Genomic DNA, 26,341 nt, shown 5'->3' on the forward strand with positions numbered 1-26,341 from the left:
CAGCTGGATCATCCCCTCATACTGTTGGTTTCCATTAGGGAACATCCATTGGAAGAAGACTTGTTGGGAGTGGTCATTAATCACAGGTGAAGAACCATTTCCAAGCTATAAAGAAAGGAAAGACTAAGTTGGTCGGATGAGTGTGGGTAAAATTTTAGTGCCTGAAGGGTGGGTATTCATCTCAAGTTTTGAGACTGGGTAGAAGAAGATGAAAAGTGGTGGGAATGGGTCTTGATTTTCCTCTATTTTCCAAGATTTAGTGGAACTTTGGGAAGCATCTTCATTTGTTTCCTACTTCTTATTGCAATAACCACATATTACAATAAGCAGAAATATACACTTCCTCCAAGATAATTGCCAAGGAATGGGAAAAGAAAGGATTTTCCCAAATTAGGAATGTACCTGTAGACAGCAATCCTTTGAATCCTAACAATACTTTGTAAATGAATGGGCACAACTACAAGTTCAATCTGTATTTTGCAAATATATAGATTGTATCAATCAGAAAGTTGTTTCTGAAGTCATTTGGAAAGAATTAGAGTACTCCTTTCCCAATCTTAAACCAGTCCGTTGTTCCATGGTCTGTTCTTACTGTTGCTACTTGGTTGTTATACAGATTCTTCAGGAGGCAGACAAGATGACTTGGTATCCCCAAACCACTAAGAACTTGCCACGATGTGTTCTGGTCCACACAGTCAAAGGCTTTAGAATAGTCAATAGAACAGAAATAAATGTTTTTCTGAAACTCCCTGGCTTTTTCCATTATCCAGTGGATATTGGCAATTTGGTCCCTAGTTCCTTTGCCTCTTCTAAACCCAGGTTGTACATCTGACAATTCTCGCTCCATGAATTGCTGAAGTCTACTTTGCAGGATCTTGAGCATTACCTTACTGGCATGGGAAATGAGTGCCACTGTTCAAAAGTTTGAACTTTCTTTAGTGTTTCCCTTTTTTGGTATGGGGATATAAGTTGATTTTTTTCCAATCTGATTGACATTCTTGTGTTTTCCAGATTTGCTGGCATATAGCATGCATTACCTTGACAGCATCATCTTGCCAGATTTTGAACAGTTCAGCTGGGATGCCGTCATCTCTTGCTGCCTTGTTATTAGCAATGCTTCTTAAGGCCCATTCAACCTCACTGTTCAGGATGTCTGGCTCTAGCTCACTGACCACATGGCCAAACTATCCCCAATATTGTTATCTTTCCTATACAGGTCTTCCGTATAATCTTGCCACCTTTTCTTGATCTCTTCTCCTTCTGTCAGGTCCTTGCCATCTTTGTTTTTGATCATACCCATTTTTGCCTGGAATTTACCTCCAATGTTTCTAATTTTCTGGAAGAGGACTCTTGTCCTTCCTATTCTATTGTCTTCTTCCACTTCTGTGCATTGCTTGTTTAAAAATAATTCCTTATCTCTTCTGCCTAACCTCTGGAATTTTACATTGAATTGGGCATATCTCCCCCTATCACTGTTGCCTTTTGCTTTCCATCTTTCTTGGGCTACTTCTAGTGTCTCAGCAGACAGCCATTTTGCCTTCTTGGTTTTCTCTTTCTTTGGGATGTATTTTGTTGCTGCCTCTTGAACAATGTTGCGGACTTCTGTCCATAGTTCTTCTGGGATCCTATCTACTAAGTCCAGTCCCTTAAATCTATTCTTCACCTCCACTGCATATTCCTTAGGAATATTAGTGAGCTCATATCTAGCTGATCTGTGGGTCTTCCCTGATCTCTTTAGTCTGATCCTAAATTGTGCAAGAAGAAGTTCATGATCTGAACTACAGTCAGCTCCAGGTCTTGTTTTTAGTGACTGTATAGATGTCCACCACCTTTGGCTGCAAATGATGTAGGCAATCTGATTTCGGTGTTGTCCATCTGGTGAAGTCCATGTATAAAGCCATCTCTTAGGTTGCTGGAAGAGAGTGTTTGTTATGCAGAGTGAGTTGTCTTGGCAAAATTCTCTCAGCCTATGTCCTGCTTCGGTTTGTTCTCCCAGGCCATGCTTACTTATAATTCCAGGTGTCATCTCACTGCCCACCTTAGCATTCCAGTCTCCCGTGATGAAAATAACCTCTGTTATAGGCATCTAGTAGGTGCTGCAGATCCTCATAGAACTGATCTACTTCAGCTTCTTCAGCATCTGTGGTTGGGGCGTATATTTGGATCACTGTGGTGTTAGCTGGCTTGCCCTGAATTCAAACTGTGATCATTCTATCGTTTTTTTGGATTGTATCAAAGCACTGCTTTAGCCACTTGACTATTAATTATGAAGGCTCCTCCATTTCTTCTGTGGTCCTCTTGTCCACAGTAGTAGATCTGGTGGTCATTTGATGTGAAGTGGCCCATTCCAGTCCATTTCAGTTCTATATTAAATGTCTATCTTTAATCCTGACATCTCACCAATAACCACATCCAATTTGCCCTGGCTCATAGATCTTACATTCCAGGTTCCAGTGGTGTGTTGATCCTTAGAACATCGGATTCGCCGTTCACCACTAGCACCGTTGGTCGCTAGCCATCCTTTCGGCTTTGAGCTAGCTACGTCATCACATCTGGGGCTAGTTGAACCCATCTTCTGTTCCTCCCCAGTAGCATTTTGTCCATCTTCCTACCTGGGAGTCTCATCAAATGGTATACTGACATATCTCTGGTTGTACTGATCCATTTAGTTTTCACGGCAAGAATACTGGGGTGGATTTCCATCACCTTCCCCAGGGATCACATTTAGTCTGACCTCTCTGTCATGACCTTCCCATCTTGGGTGGCCCTTCACAGTTTAGCTCATGGCATCATTGAGGTGCTCAAGCTCCAGCACCACGACAACGTAACGATCCCTTGCTGAAGTCTTTCCAATGTAGCAGAAGAAAATAATTTTCTAAGCTATTGTTTCAGCAAAGGTTTTCTCTTTTCCTAAATAGTTTCAAAAGAATGCATCTTCCTAAAACAAGAGACCAGCACAGGGGCATGTGCAAATGGAGTATAAAGAGGCAAGATGACAAATATGTGATTGCGATGAAAGGCCATCCTCACTGGAGCTTTCTTTGAGATGTCATATTTGACCTCCATATTTTTATTTCTGTACAGTTTGTGGGGTTCCAATCCAAATTTGGATCATTAAACTTCAGTTCAGAATTTTCTCATATTTCTTTTTTCTTCAGCTCTGCTGAGGAAACATATGATAAACTGATGTTCTTTGCAAGAATTCATCCATCATCAGATGAGCAATGTCAGTTTAACTGGGGATTGCAATGTTTCTTATTTTAGATATGGAAGCAATCATTTAGATGTGGAAAAATACAGTTGGGTCCCCAAGAGAGACCTCCTTTCCTACTGACCTTTCTTTCAGTGCTTTGAATGGGGCCTCTGTAACATTCCAACCCCACCGTGGATGATGGTAGCAATAATACTGTTGTGGTCTTATGTATTCTGAGGGCCCTCCAACTCCCAGGGGCCTTTAATGTACCTTTATTTACCTTCACAGAATGCAAAAATTTGAGTAGAAATCCTAAACAGGGCTATTCTCCCCAATCACAAGGTGCTTCAATATCAAGAAACCCCATTGTCATAAATAGCTGATATTCCTCATTTGCCTTTTCTTCAATTCTGCTAACATGAAATAGGTAACTGATACTCATCAGCTCAGCCCCCAGGTCCATACTAGCGTGAAGGCTGCAAACACCAGAAATAGACTGAATAGGTTGAACCCTCCAGTCTTATTCGATTTTGGCATAGAACTTGAAATAACTATGGCTGCTAAGTGGCTTTGAATGAATTGAAACATTTCTTCCTAGGTTTCCTTCCACCTGAGCATATTGCCATTCATGAGATAAGCTGTCAAATGATTGGCCTGCTACCTATTGATGTCTATGCCTACTTTCTCTCTCTCATTCCTTTTCCAGCCTTCTCATATTCTTTTATACTGGTTAGGGGGCACCCGGTTCTTGAGAAGCCGTAAGAGAACCTGTTCTTCCTCTGGAGAAATTCACAGAAGTCACCTTCTCATCTTTCTTACTAGCCCTTTGGTAGAAAATTCTGAAAAGCAATTATGTGTTGCCTGCTTACTTCTCTAACTTTTAGCTCAACCCTAAAATAGTTCATGGGGAGATTGGGGTGGTTCCACATTTAATTGAAGACACGTACTGACATCAGTAGGATACAAGCTAATTGAATGTTTGTGACTTCCTTGGTGGACAGGTCTAACTCAACTCCCTTCTCCTAATATAATTCCTCAGATCGAACCAAGCATCTCACTGAGCTTCCATATCCATAATGTAAGTTTAGCTGCAAGATGGTTTTATCTCTTCCTAGCAGACCTTTATCTATAGGACACTTTCATCTCTAAGCCTGAGTGCAGAGAACCCAGCAAAATGAGGAAGGGTGATGCTAAACTAGCACTGAAATCTAGTTTCCACCAATACCTGGATTGATTTTGTTTACCATGTCTAGATACTGCTTCATACATTGAATTTTTTTCTTTCAAATTCTCACCTCTACTTTCTGAGAATTTCAGCTGTAGCCAAACAGCTGGCTTTTCTCCCAGTTGCTGGGATAGGGTGAGATCGGAGCCTGAGGACTGTAGGATGTGATGGAATAGTGATTGTGGATCAGGAACCTGGTTTTCTTTTATCTTTTAATAATAATTTTATTGAATATTATATTATACAGATAAAACTAATACAATCTACATAGGCTAAACATACATAAAAATAAAAAAAAAATGCAGAAAAAGAAGAAACCTCTCCATCATCCACAGCAAGTATAATCAACATTAACAACATCACCATCTCATTCTCTATAACAAATCTTTAATCACTCCATCTTAATCAGCAAAGGCCATTAAGGATGATAAGAAATAACAAGATAACTATTACAAAATATATTCAATAAACCCACTTTGAATCCTTCCTTTTGCATTTATATCTCAACTGACCTATCAAGAATATGCACTGCATTCAGAAATATCAGTGAGGACTTTTGACCAACTTCCTTCCTACATCTTCATTTACACTGAGATTAATTCATCAAGTGAATTTTACCTCCCAGTCTAGAATACAACACAGATTATTTGTGATGGTCTCCCATCCAAGTGTTCAACAGGTATTGCACTACTTAGCATTTTTTCACAGCCAAGATTGGTTAGCCCATCATTTTCACATCCAAGATCAGTTACTGCCCCAGTATGTATTTCCCAGTATGGAATACTGATGTTTCCTCCCCATGTGAAATATGAGAGAGAGGAAGAATTTCTGGTTTCTCAGCAATACCACCAAGGCTGTGCAACAGCTTCTCAACAGAAATCCAGAAGCCACTCCAAACATTTATGAAATCCTTAAGAATTGATCTATTGAGAACAGCTATATAAACTAACTAACCAAATAAGTGTAGGCTTGCACTGACCTTAAAATAGCGGTGTGCTTGTGACCATTTTAAACCACACAAGGGGACTAATAGCTAAAGCTTAGTTTAACAGGGCTGACATTCTATACATTCCAGGTCATTGACTCCTTCTCATCAGCTGCTGCTTGTCATTCAGCTCAGGCCTGATCAAAATGATATAGCATTTGGGAGGGAAAATGCAGCCTAGTAACCCAACACTAGAAGCCAAGATAGAGAAGACCTCCACAGCTACCACATATTTCCCCCTCGTGCTCAGGTAGGTTGGGACAAAGGAGAGCCAGACACTGCAGAAGACCATCATGCTGAAGGTGATGAACTTGGCTTCATTGAAATTGTCCGGTAACTTCCTTCCTAGGAAAGCCAAGGTGAAGCTGGTCATGGCCAGGAAGCCCATAAAGCCCAGCATGCAGTAGAACATGATAGCTGAACCCTCATTGCATTCCAGGACAATTTCTTCAGCCAGAGAGTGCATGTCAGCATCAGGGAATGGGGGAAAGGTTGCCAGCCACACCATACATATAGCGCCTTGAGTAAGGGAACAGGAGAGGACGATGGAGTTGGCCAGTGGTTTCCCCACCCATTTCCTGATCCTGGAGCCTGGTTGGGTGGCCATAAAAGCCAGAACTACAATGATGGTTTTGGCCAAAATGCAAGAAACTGCCACTGAGAAGATAATGCCAAAAGTGGTTTGGCGAAGGAGACACCTCACCTTGTCTGGCTGACCAATGAATAGCAAAGGGCAAAGGAAGGAGAGCAGGAGGGAAATGATCAGAAGATAGGTGAGGTTCCGATTGTTGGCCTTGACAATGGGTGTTTCCTTGTACTTAAGGAAGATCCAAAGCACTAGAGCCGTGGTGCAAGCAAAGAAAAGAGCAAGAGTGGTCAGGCTGATCCCAAGAGGTTCTCTGTAGCTCAGAAAACTTACATCCTTGGGAATGCAGTGATCCTGCTCTTTGTTTGGATAATGACCTTCTGGACATGGGGTGCAGGAATCCATGTCTGAAAAAGAAAAGCATGATTTCTCTGTACAGAAGCTTTTCATGTACTGCATCCAGATCACCAGTGTTCCAGAGATACCTTATCTCAATGCTCCAAGCCAGGTTGCAATGTTTCCTAATCACAAACATTCACAGATGTGAACAATTTAGAGCTGGGGGACCTCCTACAACAAAAATAAAGCTGACTTATCTCATTACAGCTAACCCAGTCTCAGGAACTGCTATTCACATGTAGAGTGATTTTGAAATGTAAGGAAATGTACTACATCGAATGAGTTCTTCCTCTTCCACCTAGTAGAGAGCCTTGGGAGGAACAAAATGGAGTTGTAAAGGAGGAAGCTGACACCCACTTTGCAGGCAGATCAGCCATTCAAAGGGGTGACAGATGTTGCACTCAGATTGTCCTCACATCCCCTTGCAATGGGTCCCAAGTCAAATACAATGAGATCCAATGAAACTCAAAAAGACTGTCACTTACCCATCTGGGTTGCGACCTCCCCAGCTGGGCATGGAAGGCAATCATAGCAGCAAAAAGGTTTTCCTTCTTTCTTTGTCCGCTTGCGACCCAAATAGCAAAGATCATTACACAAGGAAGAGGGTGTTTCCTGTGCGTAAATGAGAGCAGAAATTTTAATATTGACAGGAAAAGGAGAGTTGTGAATCATCAGCCAATGGAAGAAAAATGGAATGAAAATCCAAATTACTTGTTTTACTGCTTTATCAGTTGCAGAGAAAGAACCCCCAAAAGACATAAAAGTGGCCTCCAGATGATCCCTTCACTGACTGGTTCGCAAGAAGGCTATGATGGATAACTAATTCTTTGTGGTACCATATGACTGCTTTGTTGGTTTAATAAGGAGAAGGGGAAGGGGAAGGAAGAGAAGGTGAAGAAGATGATGATACCTTAGCAGCTCCTTTTAGAGGCTCACCTTCCCTGAATTCACTTCCCCCATATAATTGTCAGAAGTAGTCACCAAAGGAAGGGAAGATATTAAGAAGTGACCTTGGAAGCAATCAGAAAAGCACCAAGCCAGGGGGAAGGGGAGATTGCATTGATCTCAAGGGCTATAACTCCATGAAACATTTTAGTCTGGGATTTTTGTCATCTAAACTTTGGAACAGTGTGGATTGTGTGGAACAGGAACCTGATCGGAAAGGCCAACAGACTTATTTTCATGTCCAAATATTAAACTTGTCCTTGAAAAATCTTCAAAGAATTAGACACCCCCCCCCCCTGCCCCCTCTGTATTCACTGTACCTTATGATATGGCCTGGGCCACTCAATGGCATCCACAGAAATGGAGAAGGCTTTGTCATTTGGAGCAAAGGGATCAATGCTTCCCACCTTGACCCGAAGAAAGGTCTGATTTGGAAATGTCACCCAATTGATAACATCGAACCCAGCGTTCAGTTCCCCGTTTTCATCAAAAGAAACAGTTTCCCCAAGACTATTGTTAAACGAGAGTCTTCTTAAATAATGGTGGAGCTAAATGGAAGGAGAAAGGGATAAAAGCAAAAAAAGAAGAAGAAAAAGGAGGGAGAATAAATGATATGTGTCTAATATGCTGTAAATAATACTTTATAGTCATAGTAAAACCCTGTACTTGTTACATGTTTTTTAAACACCTAATTCACAGGCAGGTTTTTTAAAATAAATATGGCCAATGGTATATTATTCCTGAACATCATAATCATCATCATCATCATAGTAATCATGATCATCTTCTGGAAAAAAATCTTCTGGACATATTTATTTATTCATTCATTTATTCATTCATCAACTTCACATGGCCACCTTTCTCACAAGACAAGTGACTCTGGGTGGCAAACATCAAGGGTAAAAAAAATTAATATATACAAAAGAATTGTTCTTTTTGTTGTTGTTGTTGTTATTATTATAAACCTTTAAAAACTTTAAAAAACACAAGTCAAAAAGAGAACAAGCATTAGGTGAACAGCAGATGTAAACAACAGTGGAACGGTGTCGATCTTTGCTGCGTCAGTCTTCTGAGTCTTGTTGAATCTTTCAGTCATGATGCATCACAGCTTTATCATTATGATTGGAACGGATACAATTCCACCAGCAATAAACTATTGATGGTAGAAATTAGGATGGAGGAAAAGAAAGGCCATGTCTTCATCAAGGAAACCTTTTGGTCTCCTCTTCACACTGGGAAGATCTTTCCTCAACTTTTGATGTAGTGTTCCTCAATCAGAATGTGAACTTCGGATGTGAAGGAGATGTGGAACTTTTGGATAATGAAAAGGTTAAAAAAGTATTTCATAGCTTCTACTCTTACCTGCATAAAAAACAAGAAATCTCTCTGGAAAAGATGGATGAGTACTTGAATAGACAAAATTTACCTAAACTTACACAGTCACAGAAATCAATACTGAATGATCCTATAACTACTTTTGAAATAGTTGAAGCTATTTAAAAAAACAAAGTTGGGGAAAGCACCAGGACCTGATGGTTTATCTCCACGATATTATAAATGTTTTGAAGACCAGATTGTCATGTTACCCATTTCAATGTTCTGTTAACATCGTAACGTTTCACATGTCATCTTCTGTTCCGTGTCCCTTCGCCCATCCAGGCTTTTTCCATTCCTCCGCCCTCCGTTGTTTTGAGGGCTTGGAATGTATGCTTGGGTTTGCGCTCCTGCTCAAGGTTACTTTCCCAGGCGCGTCTAACGGTTCCTAGCACCTGGGAGGGGGTGCGCACTGACGAGGGATGGGGGCAGAACTTGCTCACAGGCAATGCTTTTAAGTTTGTATTTGGTGCGCTTTTGCTCATTCTCAGCTTTCTCTGTATTTGCATACTATTCCTTTAATAAATCAGTTATCTTTAAGCCCGAGCTTGTGAGACTGAGTATTTGGGATTAGGCAAACATTACACAGATTTTGCTACCTTTTGAAATATTGATGAATTCTGTCAGGATCTTTAATGCCAGATTCATAGAACGAGGCTAATGTTGATTTCATACTAAAAGAAGGACAAGATCCTTGCGTAGTAAAAAAACCATAGACCACTATCTTTGTTGAATAATGACTACAAAATATTTACACCGGTGTTGGCAGAGAGAATGAAAAAAGTTTTATAAGAAATTATTCATCAGGATCAATCTGGATTTTTACCAAAAAGACACTTGAAAGGCAATGTGAGAGTGGTCTTGAAAGTCACAGAATATCTACAATACGTTAACGAATGCCAGGCAGCTCTTATCTTTTTAGATGCAGAAAAAGCCTTTGATCATTTGAACTGGAGCTTTCTGTTTATAGTTTTGGAAATAATGGACTTTGGAGAATATCTTATTCGAGGAATCAAGGCAATTTCTATACCACAAAAGGCAAATGATGAACTGACTGAACCGTGTCAGATACCAAAAGGAACAAGACAAGGATGTCCTCTATCACCTTTGTTGTTTATCTTTGTACTGAAAGTTTTAGACAGAGACATTAGAAGTGACAAACGAAGAAAGGGACGGAAAATTAAACCAGAGGAAATTAAATTAAGAGCTTTTGCTGACGATTTAGTTTTGATATTACAGGATCCCCTGGAAACTGCAGAACATTTGATGAAGAAACTGAAAGAATTTGGGTCATTGGCAGGTCTTAAAGTAAATAAACAAAAAACTAAAAAGTTAACTAAAAACAGGACCCTATCCAATCAAGACTTATTGATGGGTAAGATGGGATTTCAGATTGAAAAAACGGTCAGATATCTGGGGGAAATTTTGTCAATTAAAAACAGTATGTCATTTCAAAATAATTATGTTAAAATTTGGAACGCTAAAAAAAAAGCTTTGATAAGATGGGGGAAATTGCAATTGTCTCTCTTGGGAAGAATATCTGTGACTAAGATGAATGTTTTGCCTAGGATGCTGTTTCTTTTCCAGACTTTACCAATTTTGTCAACAGATTTACCATTTAAAGAATGGCAGAGAGATACTTCCAAATTTATTTGGCAAGGCAAGAAACCAAGCATTAAATAGAAACTGTTACAGGATGCCAAAGAACGAGGAGGTTTGGGCCTGCCTAATTTGAAATTGTACTTTGATGCCTGTTGTTTGCTTTGGATGAAGGAATGGATTACCTCGGAGAACGAGAAGTCACGACAGCTTGAAGGACATGAATTAAGATGCGGATGGCATCCTTATTTATCATATGACAAAGCTACAGTTAACAAGGACTTTAAAGATCATTTTATCAGGAATGCCATACTGAGAATCTGGAACAAATATAAGGTAAGGCTATCTCCAAATGTACCTTTATGGTTGTCACCTCAGGAAGCATTTGTTAGAAGAGAAAATGTGGGAGCTATAAGTTGGTTAAAATATAAAGATTTGTCAAAGTTTGAGGAGGGCGAACCAAAAATGAAAACAAGGGAAACGTTAGAGTTGGATGGATTTATATGTTATTGGTTTACCTATATGCAGCTGGTAGAATGTTTCAAATTGGACAAAAAGAATTATAAATTTGTTAATGAAATAACTCAGTTTGAAATGGACTTTTGTATAAATGATGATCATGTTATTACTACGATGTATAAGATTTTGTTACAGATGAATATGGAAGATGAACAAGTTCAGGACTGCATGACCAAATGGGCTAAGAATTTTGGATGTAATATAACGTTGGATCAATGGGAGAATATGTGGACGAAAGGTCTGAAAGTTATGCTGAATTATAAGATATACTTGAAATAAAACTTCGATAAGATGATGTGTCGTTGGTATCTAACTCCTGATAAGTTGTCAGAAATGTATAATGGTGTAACTAACAGCTGTTGGAAATGTTTACAGGGTGAAGGAAACTGTGACCATCTTTGGTGGACTTGTGAGAAGGCTAAAAAGTTCTGGAATCAAAGATGTGTTACTATTGAAAAGATTCTTAAAGTAAATATACAAAGAAAACCAGAACTTTTTCTTTTGGGATTGATGGAAGAGGAATTTGAGAAACAACATGGAGTGCTGCTGTTATACATGATCACAGCTGCAAGACTGTTATATGCACAATGACGGAAAGATCCACAAATACCCGCGGTTGAAGATTGGGTTGTTGAACTAATGGACATGGCTCAAATGGCTAAATTAACAGCTTTAATAAGAGATCATTCTGTTTCTGCATTTATATCAACTTGGCAATCACTTTTGGTCTCCTTGCTTGTAATAGAAATAAATGATGTTTTGGGGTTTTAGAGATTAAAAGGTTTGCTCTAATAGAAATAATGTTAAGATAGGTTAATTAATTGTAAGATATTAGATTTGTAAACTTATCTATATCTTCATCGGAGGAAGTCGGAAGTCACTTTCCTTTTCTGTTTTCTTTCTACTGACACTTGTATAGTTTGTTCTTTTTTCTTTAGTTCTGTTTTCTATCTCTTCTCTCCTCTCTTTTGTTTGTATCTTAACTATATTTTGAAAATAATAAAGTTTTATAAAAAGAAGAATGTGAACTTCCTGCTTCCTGGTCCTTTTGCATCAGTCTATGCAGGCAGAAAATAGCAAAAAGAATCCTGGTAAAGAAGACAGGACACCCTGGAGAAGATGCTGATGCTGGGGAGAGTGGAGGGCAAAAGGAAGAGGGGCCGACCAAGGGCAAGGTGGATGGATGATATTCTAGAGGTGACGGACTCGTCCCTGGGGGAGCTGGGGGTGTTGACGACCGACAGGAAGCTCTGGAGTGGGCTGGTCCATGAAGTCACGAAGAGTCGGAAGTGACTGAACGAATAAACAAAAAAAGTGCATAATATATGTGTGCATGCCATTCCTTTATACGAAAATAAGTTGCATTTTTAAGGAGTTCCCATCATTTGTTTTCACCTTCAAATTACAATTTCAAAATGGAAAGACTCTGCTCCAAACTTAGGACAGAAAAAAGCTTTCTGTGCTGAGTGAAGATACCTGGAGTGCATTGGAGGTTCTTTCCCCCCCCTGCCCGCCAATATGTTTATTTTATTTAAGAATAGAAAGATAAAATCAAACAAGAACTAATAATTATGAAAGAAAGTAAGAAAGAGAAAAGAACGACAAAAGAAAGAAAACAGGCGTGCAGAAAGAAAAAGAAAATGAAAGAAACAAAGATACAAGAAGAATGACTTCCAACTTTCTTTTACTAGAGAGATAGTTAAAAAAATATATCTGGAGAAATAAAACTATGGACAGAATGGAAATTTGAGAGAATAAAAGAGGCATCAGAGATACAGAATTTGGAAGAGGAATAATTTGGCCCTCTTGGAACTTAAAGAGAAATTAATTTGTCTGAGATTTTGAGCCATCCCAGAGGCTCCAGATGAAGATGTCAGGAGAAAGGTTGTCCAGGACCATTTCTGATTTTTTTAGACTGTGAAGAAGACAATATTGATGAGGAGATTGACAAAGTATTTGGGACTAACTCATAATAGGCCATGTTCCAAGGGATGTTCCGGTGCATCTTGTAAGGAAAAGGACAAGAGATCAAATTTTGCAACAGCATTTTAATTCTAGATTGAAAATTGATAATGCAGATATAATTATTTTAAAAGAAATTCCTATTTGAATTCTATGTAAAAGAAAAGACGATTGGTTTTCAACTAAGGTGTTAAAGCAAAAGGAGATTCCATTTTGTTGGGAGAAATTAGTGGGTGCAATTTTTACTTTCCAACAGAGAAGATTTCAAGTGAATGTATTTATTTATTTTATTTAACAAATTTATATGGCTGCCCAACTCACTCATGGTGACCCCAGCAAGCTTACAAGTTTGAATACTGTTGAAAAGGCCAGAGAATTTTTGGAAAAGTTTAGAAGAGATTTGGAAGAGATTCAAATGGGGGTTGTAGAGGTGACTGGCTGAAAACCACACCAGAAACAGGATTCTGAAAAAGGTGATTTGGAATTAGGTGCTACTGGTATAGACTTTTCTCAATTATCGGTTTAACCATGGATTACAAATGTTTAATGTGGAGTATAGATGGGGCTCATTCCCCCTCCAAAAAGGAAAAAAAGCTATTTTATTATTTTAAAAAATTGAAAAAAGTTGTAATTTCTTTACAAGAGCTTCATCTTAGAAACAAAGATATAAAGTATTTAATTTGTAAAAAATTGGGAGAAAAAATTATTTCAGCAGGGCCACAAAAACTAAACAAAATGTAATGGAGTTGTTTTATATGTCAACTCCCAATTAAAACCACAATGTATATTGACTGATCAGCAAGGTAGATATGTGGGGATGGAAATTGAAATTGAAACACGGGGACTCCAAAATACCTTTATGGCTATCACCAAAGGAAGCATACTGCAGAAGGGAAATGGCACCCAGGTAGAAATGGTTAACTTACAGTGATATATATTAGATTTTTCCCAGAGAGAAGTTAAAATAAGATCAAGGGAAGATTTGGTATCAGAAGGATATATAGGATATATAAGATATATTAGAAGGATATGTATTTCACATGTACACTTAATGGAAAGATGTAAAGTTGATAAAAGGACTTTCAGTTTGAACATAATAAAACTGAATTTGAAATGGAGATGTTCAAATGATGAACATTTTATTGTTAAAATATATCAACTTTTGTTCAGATTTGAAGAAGATGAACAAGTTAAAGAATGTACGATAAAATGGGCTAAAATTTTGGATATACTATACAAATGGAACAATGGGACAATATATAGAGGAAAAGGTTGATATTTACATTATGTTATGATCTTAAAGAGAATTTTTATAAAATGATGTATCGATGGTCTCTGTCATCGGAACTATTGTCCAAAAGACACAAAAGGCCTGCAATTAGGTGTTGGATATGTGAACAACAAGAAGGGACTTTTTATCATCATTGGTGGACATGTAAAGAAGCTAAAAAAAATTGAACTGAAATACATATATTAATTCAGAAATCTTTGAAGATTAATTTACAATTGAAACCAGAAATATTTCTTTGGGGAATGATGGTTAAACAACTGGTAAAATCTCATGGAACTTTGTTCTTCTACAGTATATGAAAACTGCAGCTAGACTTTTATATGCTCAACAGTGGAAAGACCTGAGATTCCCTAAAATGGAAGAATAGATGGTAAAGTCAATGGAGCTGGCTGAAATGGTGGAACTGACAGCTTTAATTAGAGAAAAGACATTGAATGATTTTAAGGCTAATTGAAAGACCTCTTTGGACTTTTTACATGAAACAGTAAAAAAAGGAAATCATGATATATGGATTTGATGATTCATAATATTATGAGACAATAGATGTTAGGTTGTAATTTTGCAGTAAGTGCTTTAGAGGTGTGATCAGCCTTTCTGCATTTCTCCATTCAGGACATTACCTGCCATGGTTGTTTACTGATGGTCTTCCTTCTCTTTCTCTCTGCTCTCATTCTGGGTTTGAACTGGGATGAATCCATGGATTGCAAAGCATGGGCCATGGTGTAAACTGCACTGTAGACGCTGTAGCTGTGGCTATTCATAGTTGTTTCAAAAATGGACCCAGGCAGAGTCTCCACCATCTCCTCTCCAGTGCACACATTTTCATTGAACTTGTCCCCACTTGGAGGAGAGAAGTGACAGTTAAAGGCCTGTTGCCAAAAGTCCTTGATGAAGCCATCTCCACTTTCCAATTTTGGGTTTCTTCTTTTAAGAAATGTTTGAAATCCCATCACCTCAGTTGAATGAAGGGCAATCAATAGAGCACCGTGGATAATATCGACTTCAAAGTATTTGACAAAGGGAACTGAGGTGAATTCCATCTGGGCTGTCATAATCCAGACTTTACTCTTGGTCTTGAGTGGTATATTCACAAATTCTGCAACACGAGGGAACATTATCAAAAAGATAATACTATGAATTTCTCCATGTAAGAGCACAACATTGGCTGTGCTGTCACTAATCACCTTGTACGTATTGATCCATTCATCCACCATTTCACCAACATCAGAGGAAAAATACAGTGTAGGCAAAGATTCTATAAAATCAAAGCAGATGCCTTTTTCAGAAAACTTGGGCAGCACCATGTGTACAAATCTCAATCCAGTGACATTATCCATAAAAATAACTCCAATCCAGATCCACCTGAAAAGAAGCAGCAGCTGTAGGATCCCCGAATATTGATGGTCCCCACTAGGGAACATCCTTTGGAAAAAAATGCTTCGGGTCAGGTCATTTATTACTGGAGCAGAACCATAAGTGAGCTGTAAGGAAAAGAACTCTGAATCAGAAGAAATATAAGGAACTAGAAATCAAATACTACAAGGGAGATGGAAGCAACCAGGAATGATCAACCCTGGAAAAAGAAGATTTAGGGAGGACATGGTCCTAAAACATGTGAAATGCTGTCCTCAAGATGAAAGTCTGGACTTGGATATAGAACTCTGATTAATAATATCAAGTTAATATCAAGAGTCCCTTTTGGGAGATGGGCGGTGATAAATTTGAACCCTGGAACCAACAATCCAGAGAAATTCATGGAGAAACATTGAATGTGTTCAGGAGGAATGTGTGGAATCATTTGTTAAATTTCCTGTAATATGAATTCTTGGGCCAAACAGAGAATAGGAGACAGCAGGCTAAATGGGACCATCCAAATTTATGTTCCTTTGTCTCCTTTTTAAATGTCATTCCATCTAGGCAAAGGAAGGTTCTGTGAGTTCATGATGTCAATAAAACATTTGTGCATTAGTGTTCAGTGGGTATGGTATGTGTTAGTATACATTCTTGGTCAGGATTTGTACTTTAAAATAACCAACATCTTTTCACTACTGAAGTTTGCCCTGCACAATTTGGACCTTGATATTTCAAGGAACTTATCTGCAGACCACAATCAAGATCAAGATCTTAAGAGTATATGTTGTATCTCATGCAGAAGTCGAAAAGATGCTCATCTGACTTCCCAGTACAACAGGCAGTTTCCAGCATCATTTTCACCTGGCTATTCAGTCATGCCTTTACTTCTTAAAAAAATTTCTTATACTTAACTCATCGTTCAATGTTATGAATTTTTACTGATGCAATTCATCGATTGTAACACTTTTGTTTGTGGTATTTTATTTTATAGATTCTATCCCACACTACATACTGATGTTTAATGTTTAAAAATATTGTAGTACACTACAAGACTTATGGGTCATATTGTGGCTTTGTTCAGGAGCTAAACCCTGAGTGCACATCTTACCTGTGGTACCTTGTAGATGCTCAGAATGGTTGCCATAAAGAAACCCACATCTGTATCGGGTCCCCCAATGACTGCAACAGTAGTATCTTTACTATCACACTTGTAGTTAGGGATGGAGTTGGTCCATGTGGAGAGAAGATCCAGTGAGGCGAGAAAAATATAACTTGCAACAAAATGGCCATTATAGATGTGGAAGCCCAGGGAGATATTGGGTAAAATCTGAGGATTTTCATTAATCTCCATTACAGCAAAAGCAAAGGCCAGGGTATGTAGATAGATCTGAGTCACAAACCTGCAGTGTGATTTACATGAGGAATGAGTACAGAGTCTTGCTATATTTCCATCCAAAGCAAATACTTAGCCCTATCAATCACAAATGTTGTAAAATATCTCTTTAACAGTGATATTTATCTGGAGGCCATGAATGGACTCATTCCCATCTGCTGGGTTTGAAAATCAGATTTCTACTGTTTTTCTTTTATTTAGTTTCACCTGTGCATCATTGTGGGGAGAGGCCAATCACTGGAGAAGCTCCAGTGAGGCAAGGTAAGTCCAAGTAGCCACAAAATGGCTATTATAGATGTGGAGGCCCAGGGAGAGATTGGGTAGTATCTGAGGATTTTCATTAATTTCCATTATGGCATACGCAAAGGCCAGGATATTTTGAGATATCTGAGTGACAAATCTGCAGTGTGATTTACATGCTGAATGAGTGCGTTGGGGAAGAATATGAATCTTGCCAAAGTTTCATCCAAAACAAATATTTAGGCCTTACAATCAGAGATGTCTTAAAAGATCTCTTAAACAGTGATATTTATGTGGAAGCCATGAGTGGACTCATTCCCATCTGGAGTGCTCAAAGATCAGCTTTCTATTGTTTTGTTTTATTTCCATTCACCCATGCAATATATCTATCTGTATCTGTATCTATCTATATCATTTATATAATATAATGTGTATTATGGGGGAGAAGCAGCTCAAGTTTTTATGTATCTTCAGAGCTACTTATGAAACTAGCTCATATTCATAGGAAGGGTTGCCAGAATTGATCACAGACTCCAAAACAAGTTATGCAGCTGAGAACTGGCAGACAAATAATCAATGCCACCTGATTTCTCTTCAGAAAACTCTCAAGGAGGCAAGGTGTTCAATCTTGGAGAGAGAACCTTTTGAAGTGGGACACATCTGACCCTTGATAGTGTGAAATATTATGTGGAATGGTGAGGAGGATGAATACTCCAATAGGGACATTTATTTATACTCATGGAATACCACCCAAATTTATTATTACTACTACTACTACCACTGCCACCAACACAACCACTATAATCTATCTATCTATCTATCTATCTATCTATCTATCTATCTATCTATCTATCTATCTATATCCTAGCCCTTATGCTAGCAGAGAGAGCACCATAAAATATTCTCTCAAGTAGTACATACATTTAGCATCTTCATCTGTCAAAGAGAGAAGAAATGAGTCGCAAAATCCAGAATAGGAAATATCAAAACCCTCTTGAAAATGAACGCTATGCACAATCTCAATAAATAAAGGCAGGTCAGGATGAAGGCAACTGAGGGTTGGACTTGAACAGTAAATGAAAACTCTTGGGAATTCATGTAGAACTTTTTCAAGGATTAGCTCTACTAGTTATTCCCAATATTTCAAAGCAAAACAGGGTGAATTCAAGGTCCTTCTTCCTAACGGATATAAGGCAATGCAGTGAACGTCCTTTCACAGATTTGACATTTGAGAAAATCTTAAACAATGAGTAGCATTTGTAGTAGCAGTCATACATAGTAGTTACAGAAATATCATGGTTATAGACTGAATGATTGAGGGACATAATATATCAACAATAAAAATAACGACCAGATTAATTGTGTTCTAGTAGATTGGATGACAGTCTATCTGATCAGGAAGGTTTGAAGTTCCATTTAGTAACTTGCAACAAGTAGTTTCTGTTATTGCAGTGAATCAGGGACACTGCTATTGAAGAGGGGGAGAGAGAGAGAGGAAGCCAGAGGCAGCTAAAGAAACATGAGATTATTTCCCGTTCATCCTTGCTCAATGAAATTATACACCAAGTACCACCTGCTTGAGATAATAAAAAAAAAAATGGAGCAAGACAACCCCTTGTGGAAAATGCTAGGATTAACCGTCTCTTTGCTTACCCAATCTCATCCAGGAGGTCCTGAGATGGATGCTGATTGAAAGTCACAGGGTTGGAAAATGTGAAGACTTGAGAAATAATGCCAGCAATGGTGAGGTCCCCTGGTTGATAATACCGGTGACTTATTTGCAGAGGGTAACAGATTTTGCATGTAGCCACTGGGACATCAGACATGGTCTGAGGCAGTAGCAGAAATATCAGGAATGCAAAGGGTAGCATTAGGTAGAAACATGTTCTTCTGTACATCAGTTTCTATCTTAAGTGTCCTTAAGGAGTTCTGGCTGACTTTAGTGCCCTCTCAAACTTTGCACTAGGAATCTTCAGGGAAAGGTCTCAAGCAGCCTTTCTTGAATAGCAAAACGTCTTTTAGTAGCAAACTTTGATCTTGCTTCTCTTCTGCCAAAGTGTATTGGTTGTCCTTTGGGAGTTGAAGTTACCCTTGTCAGGTTGATAAGTACAGGGGAGATAATTGCAAAATTATGGGTTCTTTGCAGTATTGTAGAAGAAAACAACTTGACTGCGTATTTCAACAAGTTTTTCCTCTTTCCTTGTTAATAAGTTATCAAGATGGTAGAGGTGTTCCAATTAGGAATTCTCTCTCTCAATTTCTTTCTCTCTCTGCAGGGTCCATGGGGATCAAAACAGTGTAGGTAGCATATTTTTTATACCTGCCATGTACACAACACACCTAAAAGATGGCATAGGCCTTTGACTGGTAGCATCTCAATGTTTTTGTCCCCCGCCCCCATTGGACTTCCTTTTTTGAAGTTCTTTCCATTCTTCCACAGGACATTGAAGATAGGATCCATGCTGAGTTCAGGGCCTAACCTGTACTGATCTGCAAATCTATGATAATTCTCCCAGTTCAGAAGCAGATCTGTAGCTGAACCACCCCCTTGTTAAAGCTGTAGTCTGTAGGTGTGCAAGAATGTTGGACTTGATACAATTGTTTGTTTCACTCTTTGGGTATCCCTGTTTTTTTTTCCATAAGGGCTAGACCTGTGTTTGAAAAACTGTCCTTGATTTCCTTGCTGGGTACAAAGAGATGGTTGATCCACCTCCCCTGATCCAAATGAAAGACTCAGTGGCCAGGTAGAGCATACAGGATAGGGAGGAATATCTTCTAAATTCTCCCTCTGGTCTTCTGAAGTTGATTCTTTACTCCCCTTTTCCACCACAAAATTTCAGCCTCCCTTTTAGTCACTGTGTCTTTTCTATCTCTTCTGGCTATCCCCCTAAACTAATATCATTTTTGTCCTGTAGAAATAATGCCCAGACAGGTTAATTTGTTGACTTTATAATGTACCAATCTTCTTGCCCCTAGATTGGTACCTTACACCCCACAATTCCATAGTTTTACTCCTTTTTCCAATCTCTTAAATTTGTTCCTTCCTCTAAACTCTTCTGGATGACCTTCCCCTCCCTTAGAAAGATCCCAAATCATTCCTCCTTACAGGTTCTTTGTCTCCCTTCAATGCAAATTTAGTAAAAGGTAGGTATATATAGGCTTAGATACCCAGGTGCTGGGACTCTGAGAGAGGGAGGGACAGCATTCAAATTAATTGATGAAATATTCCCAGGTCTGCAGGGAATATTTCTTTCCCAAACACAACACATCTAGAAGGCTCTGAGCATTACGTTTCTCAGCCAGAACAGTGTGAACATGGATTTCAGATTGTCTCAGCAGTCAACCTTTATCAAACCTGGCTGGCCTCAAAAAGCTAAGCAGGATTAGTCCTCCTTTTAGATGATGATGGTGGTGGGGAGAAGGTATTGAAGAAAGTTGCCACTCCTTGTTGTTGTTGTTTACTGCTTGAACTTTGTAAAAGAGTGACCATGGAGAAGAAAGAGACTATCTTGAAGGTGTATTAACACAAATGTTGTGATAAAAGTCAACCTGGGCATCCATACAATTCATATTGTTTAAGAACATATCGTAAATAAAGGAAAAATCACTTTTATTTTATTATGATATTTATACTTTATACATTCTGTTTTAATAAAAGCTAAAGATATTTGTTATTGCTAGAAACCACATAGTGGCTTTGTCACTAATCTAAATCCCTGATTCCTCTAACTCACTTTATAAGGACTTTTCTCATGAGTTGTTTCATGTTGTTCAGCTCAGGTCTTATCAGGATAATGTAGAGTTTGGGGGAGAAAATGAGGACCAATAATCCAGCACCTGAGGCTAAGATAGAGAGGATCTCCACAGCCACTGTGTATTTCCCTTTCGTGCTCTGGTAGGCTGGAACAAAAGAGATCCAGACACTGCAAAAGAGCAGCATGCTGCGGGTGAAAAATTTGGCTTCATTAAAACTGTCTGGGAAGTTCCTGCTGAGGAAAGCCACCATAAAGCTGATCATGGCCAAGAGACCGACAAAACCCAGGACAGAATAGAACATGGCTGGGTAGCTTTCGTTGCACTCCAGGACCATTTCTTGAGGCAGAGAGTGCATGTCCAGATCTGGGAAGGGAGCAGAGCTCACCAGCCACAGAGTACAAAGAGTGGTTTGAAGCAGGGAGCAGGAAAGCACCATAAAGACGGCCAGCCTTTTCCCCACCCATGTCCTCATCTGAGAGCCTGGCCTGGTGGCCATGAAAGTGAGGAGCACAGTCAGGGTTTTGGCCACCACAGAAGAAACAGCCACTGAGAAGATGATGCCAAAAGCTGTTTGCCGAACGAGAGATGTTGTTGTCTGAGGCCGACCAATGAAAAGCAGTGGGCAGAGGAAGGAAAGTAGAAGGGAGACCAGGAGGGTGTAGCTGAGGCCCCGGTTGTTGGTCTTGACTATGGGAGTGTCCTTGTGCTGAACAAAGGCCGCGGGGACCAGGGCCGTGACGGAGGAAAATAAAAGGGCAAAAGTGGCCAAAGTCATCCCCAAAAGCTCTTGGAAAGATAGGAAGCTGACAACTTTGGAATGCACTGATCCTGGGCTTTGTTGGAATAGCGATCTTCTGGACACTGGGAACAAGAATCCATGTCTGAAAAGGAAAAGCAAGTCTCTTTATTTAGAAGTTGGTGTATAGAATCAAGATGAAGAGAACAACTCAAGGCATACTGTGAGCTCCAGAAACAATTGCATGATTCTCAAGCAATTGTGCTTTCCTGAGGCATAATCCAGCACCTAACATCAATTTGTTTATTTGCTGTTCCTTCAGTAGATTTATATCCCATCTTTCTTTCAAAGGCTCTAGGCAACACACATAGCCCTCTGTTGTCCTGCTTCTCCTACAGCAGCAATCTGGTGGGATATGTTGAATGGAGAGAGTGACAGGGCCAAAGTCAACAGTGAACTTTCATGGTGAGGGATGGAACGTGATTTCCCTCTTCCTCGTCCATCACCTCAACCACTCCACTACTTCAGTGCTGTAAAAAGTGGAAGCGGATCTGTCTCTGTCTGTTGCTGAGTTGTGAAAAAAATTTGAAACAGTTCAGAACCATCCAACATTTGCTCCTTAGAGATGTGAATCTCTTTCAGTCAAACAGTGATCCTGAGTGGAACATGGAGAGTGAAAACAGAGTTCCACTTCCTCCCCTCCACACAAGAGATACCTTTGTTCTGTATTTAGCTTCTGCTTTCTATTTGTGGATCTGGAGAGATGCATTAAAACTAAATTCAATAATCCACCCACCCCATATACAAGGGTTAACATGGTGGGCAGCTAGAGGGAGCATTCAGATCTCTCTAGCAATGAGACCAGCTTTCTTGCTCACAAGTTGGGATTTGCAGTCCCATCAGGCAATGAACAAAGAGAGTACTCTGTCCATAGACTGTGTGTCCCAAGCATTTCTGGGTTTAAGGAACAGCTGTGGCATCCTCCTTTTTGAATTTATGTTGGTTTTCCATTTGTATTTTAGGGAAGAAGAAAAGGGAAAATTCCGTATTCAAGTTATTGCCATCTCTAGTGGGAACAGCTGGCCAGCCCTTGTTTTACCCAAAGCTATTATAATTAGAGTTTAGGTATTACCCCAAGGTTGAAAAAAAAATCCCCCTGGCATTTTCTTTTACATTTTCTGATATCCTTTTCTTGAAGCTCAGCAGCAAAGGCCTCCTCATCTACAGAAAAGCATTCCTAAGGTGGCCCTCATACAACAGCGCCAGGTCAGTGAAAGGACTAACGTTTACTTTCACACAACATGCTGAACATGTCTAGGTTTAACTTGGTTGGCATTTCTGAGGCTTAGTAACCTGTGTTGTCACAGCCCATAGTGCTATTTTATTTTCCTGTGGATTGTAGCTCAATGTCAATAATCCTGAAGTATGTGAAGAGCCTCATGTGAGCACAGCCACAAAAAATAACCCACGGATTCTCCTCCTCAGAATCTTAGGTAAGAACTCTTTTGCAAGTACTAAGAGTCTCAACACGCTCAGGATGTCAAAGCCAAGTTTCAAAGAAAACTGTTCTACCAATTTTAATGAAAATGGGCGTGATTCTCTCTCCCAGCTTGGGAGTCACAGCCCCGAGTGCTCCTACTACCACTGGGACCACTTTGGCTTTCACTTGCCACATCTGCACTAGTTCCTCCTTCAGGCCCTGGTACTTCTCCAGCTTTTCATATTCCTTCTTCCTGAAGTTGCTGTCATTTGGCACTGCTACATCGACCACCAACGCTGTCTTCAGGTCCTTGTCTCCGACCACAATGTCTGGTTGATTGGCCAGTGCCTGCCTGCCTGCCTGGATGTGGAGGTCCCACAGGTTCTTGGCCCTGGGCATGATTTCTTCTCTCCTAAACTTTGAACCTCTCTATAATTCTCTCCCCATTCTGCACAAATGTGGAACAAAGAAAATTACATTTGTATGATTCTCACGTTAATCTATGGAAATACAAAATCAATGATCTGGAACTGGAAAAATCCCTGTGTTGTCTTCCTTCTGAGCGGTTCACAGTTTCTCTGTGTCTTTGATAACAACATGAATCCCAGTTTTAACATCTCTTGGATCTGGATAAAGAATTGGGTCAAACACTTGTCCCCAGAAGAATGCACCAAGGAGAGCAGATAATGAAAGGCATGATGCATGAAAGGATGCGAACTCTACCACTGTAGGTGTGGAGTGACGTCACCAGCACAAAAAGCAGGTCAGAGCTTGCGTGGCAATGGAGCAACACAGACCTCTTTCTGTTCAACCTGATATTTACACAGAGAAGGATAATTCCACCACCATCACCAACAAATGTAAACTCAGTAGGCGTTGTATCTTACCCATCCAATTTGAAGCTTTTCCTTCTGGGCATGGAAGGCAATCAGAACAACAAAATGGTTCCCCTTCCTTCTTGGCCTTGCGATGACCTTTCTGGCAGAATTCCTTACACAAAGAGTGAGGCTGTGCCTGTGCCCAAAAGAAGATGGTAATTGCTTTAACACTTAGCAAAACCTATTGAACAATTGGGTCATGTACAATACTTCAAACGCAGGTTGAAGCTGGTATAGCCATATAACATTGTTTCTAATTAGGCAATCAGAAGAATAGTTTGGGGAAGTAAAGTTCACATGTCTTTTTTTTTAAAAAAAATACTTTCCTTATTAACGAGATATAAAAGTCATAGAAAAAAGCTAAAGCAGACAGAACGGTATGATAGAAGGGGGGGGGGGAAAGAAAGCTAAAAAAGAAACTAAATATATTTGGCACATAATTCACAAACATACATATATAAAACACTCAAACAGGCAGTGGACATCCTGTAGCACTTCTAAAATCATAATCATGGTTCTAGTATGTAGATGATGCTCCTGGTGATCTGGAGCCATTTCTGGATGTCCTAATCAATAAAATGGAGAACCCGCAGCTACGTCACACGTATTCCAGGAACCCACCCATACAGATCGCTATCTACAGAAAGATTCCAATCAAGATCGCAGCCAAAAGAGAAGCATGATTAAAATGCTAGGTGCCTGCACCAGATGCACCTGCAAGCCCAAGAAACGATCTGAGGAGTTAAGGTATCTTGATGTTAGGCTCTACAAGCCAATGGATACTTCACTGGTGAGATCAGCTGGGCTTTACAATTCAAGCAGGAGAGTAACAGAAAAGTAGATTCCTCCATGGAGAAACCTTCCATCATAGGAAAGGTATTTCTTCCTTATATAGAGAAGGTCATTGACTGAAGGGGAGAATTATTAGGAAAGCACAACCTTAAAGCCATCTGCAACCCAACTAAGAAAATCCAGGAAATCATTCGATCAGCCAAGAACAGCAGAGACCCACTCACAGCAACCAGGCTCTATCACATCCCCCTGAAGCTGTGGACAGGTATACTGATTGATTCTTGAATGTCCCTGCCTGAAACCAGCCTGCTCAGGCACTGAGATATTCTCAGAATGGAGCCAGTTCAGAAGGTTATGATCTAAAGTTCTGGCATGTAGTCTGCTAATGACTCCATAAGGCTATGTGGTCAATAATTGGTGGAGCAAAAACTATTGCCTTTTAAAATATTGGAAGTATAATAGAATTAACTCCATCTTTAGATGTACTTGTGGGATTGTTTAAGGCAGTGAAAAGAGGGACAGCACCGATTCCCACTAGATTGAATTTGGCTTCAAATTCCAGATAGAATTAAATCTTTCTCCTTTTTTGCTGGACAATTAACTTCTGGATCTCAGAAGGAGATGCTGGTACCTACCCTGGAAGGGGTTCATCTAATAGCTGGGGTACTATCTTGTGAGGATGTCAATGCACCTTGACATCTGGCCCAACACATCTGGCCCAAGTGTCAATAAAGATTAAATTATGGCTATCACCTTCTTTTTCCCAAACTAATTAAAATTCTTACTGAACAATACAAGAGAGGTCTATCTGTCTGGTCAAAATTTGATGTTCCAAATGTCCACCTTACCTGTGGTATCTTGTAGATGCTCAGAATGGTTGCCATGAAAAGACATGTCTCAGAGTTGGGTCCCCCTATGACAGCTACTGTAGTATGTTGGCTATCACATTCATAGTTTGGAATGAACTTGCCCCTTGTGGAGAGGAGCTCCAGTGAGGCAAGGTAAGATAAGCTTGCAGTGAAGTAGTCATCATAAAGGTTGAAACCCAGGGAGATGTTGTGCAACATCGGGGTATTATCGCTGATCTCCTTCACAGCGAATACAAGAGCCAGGACATGCTGGTAGGTCTGAGTCAGACATCTGCAATGAGATTTAACTGCACCATTGGATTGTCTCTAGCTATATCTAAATAGTTATACCAATTGCATGTCTCATCAAGATATATGGTTTGGCCATGGATTGCACACCCTACTAGAAGAGAGAGGATGTAAATTAGTTGGACATCCTGGCTTCGGCATGTGAGCTTACAATGATCTTGTTTCAAGTCATCCCCCGTAAAAGCTACTTCTTGGCCAGTTCCACTTCACCTTCTCCCATGCACTGTATTCAGATCCAATCTTGATATTGTAAAGAATTCTTTTACTGATTGATGGCTTTGCAGTCCTTCAGTTCTCCAAAATGTTAATTAGTTCTTATTCAATATTTTCAGTTATCTTTCATTTCATACTTCATAATGAGAAATGGGAGGGATTCTTTTTTAAGGGAAATAGGTTAGCATCAACATTCCTTTGGTGTAAGAGGAATGTGAAATGAACAATTCTTTTAAAAGTAATGGCAAGTTGCAGAAGGACTATA

The 26,341-nt window shown here is 39.5% G+C and overlaps 2 protein-coding genes across 4 annotated transcripts in view; one reads left to right on the top strand and one right to left on the bottom strand.

Annotated features, from left to right (window-relative positions):
- Positions 1 to 26,341, top strand: part of LOC134495821 (protein KHNYN-like) — a 239,956-nt gene that overhangs the window by 194,387 nt on the left and 19,228 nt on the right. The gene's annotated exons all lie outside the window — the stretch shown is intronic.
- Positions 5,495 to 6,394, bottom strand: LOC134496894 (vomeronasal type-2 receptor 26-like). The gene has a single exon (XM_063302610.1). It carries the CDS (start codon positions 6,392 to 6,394, stop codon positions 5,495 to 5,497), a length of 900 nt encoding a protein of 299 aa, XP_063158680.1.

The sequence above is a fragment of the Candoia aspera genome, chromosome 4 (assembly GCF_035149785.1).
Source record: "Candoia aspera isolate rCanAsp1 chromosome 4, rCanAsp1.hap2, whole genome shotgun sequence".
NCBI classification, from domain to species: domain Eukaryota; kingdom Metazoa; phylum Chordata; class Lepidosauria; order Squamata; family Boidae; genus Candoia; species Candoia aspera.

Coding starts and splice junctions, on each gene's coding strand:
- LOC134496894 (XM_063302610.1), bottom strand. CDS start 6,394: ATGGATTCCTGCACCCCATGTCCAGAAGGTCATTATCCAAACAAAGAG.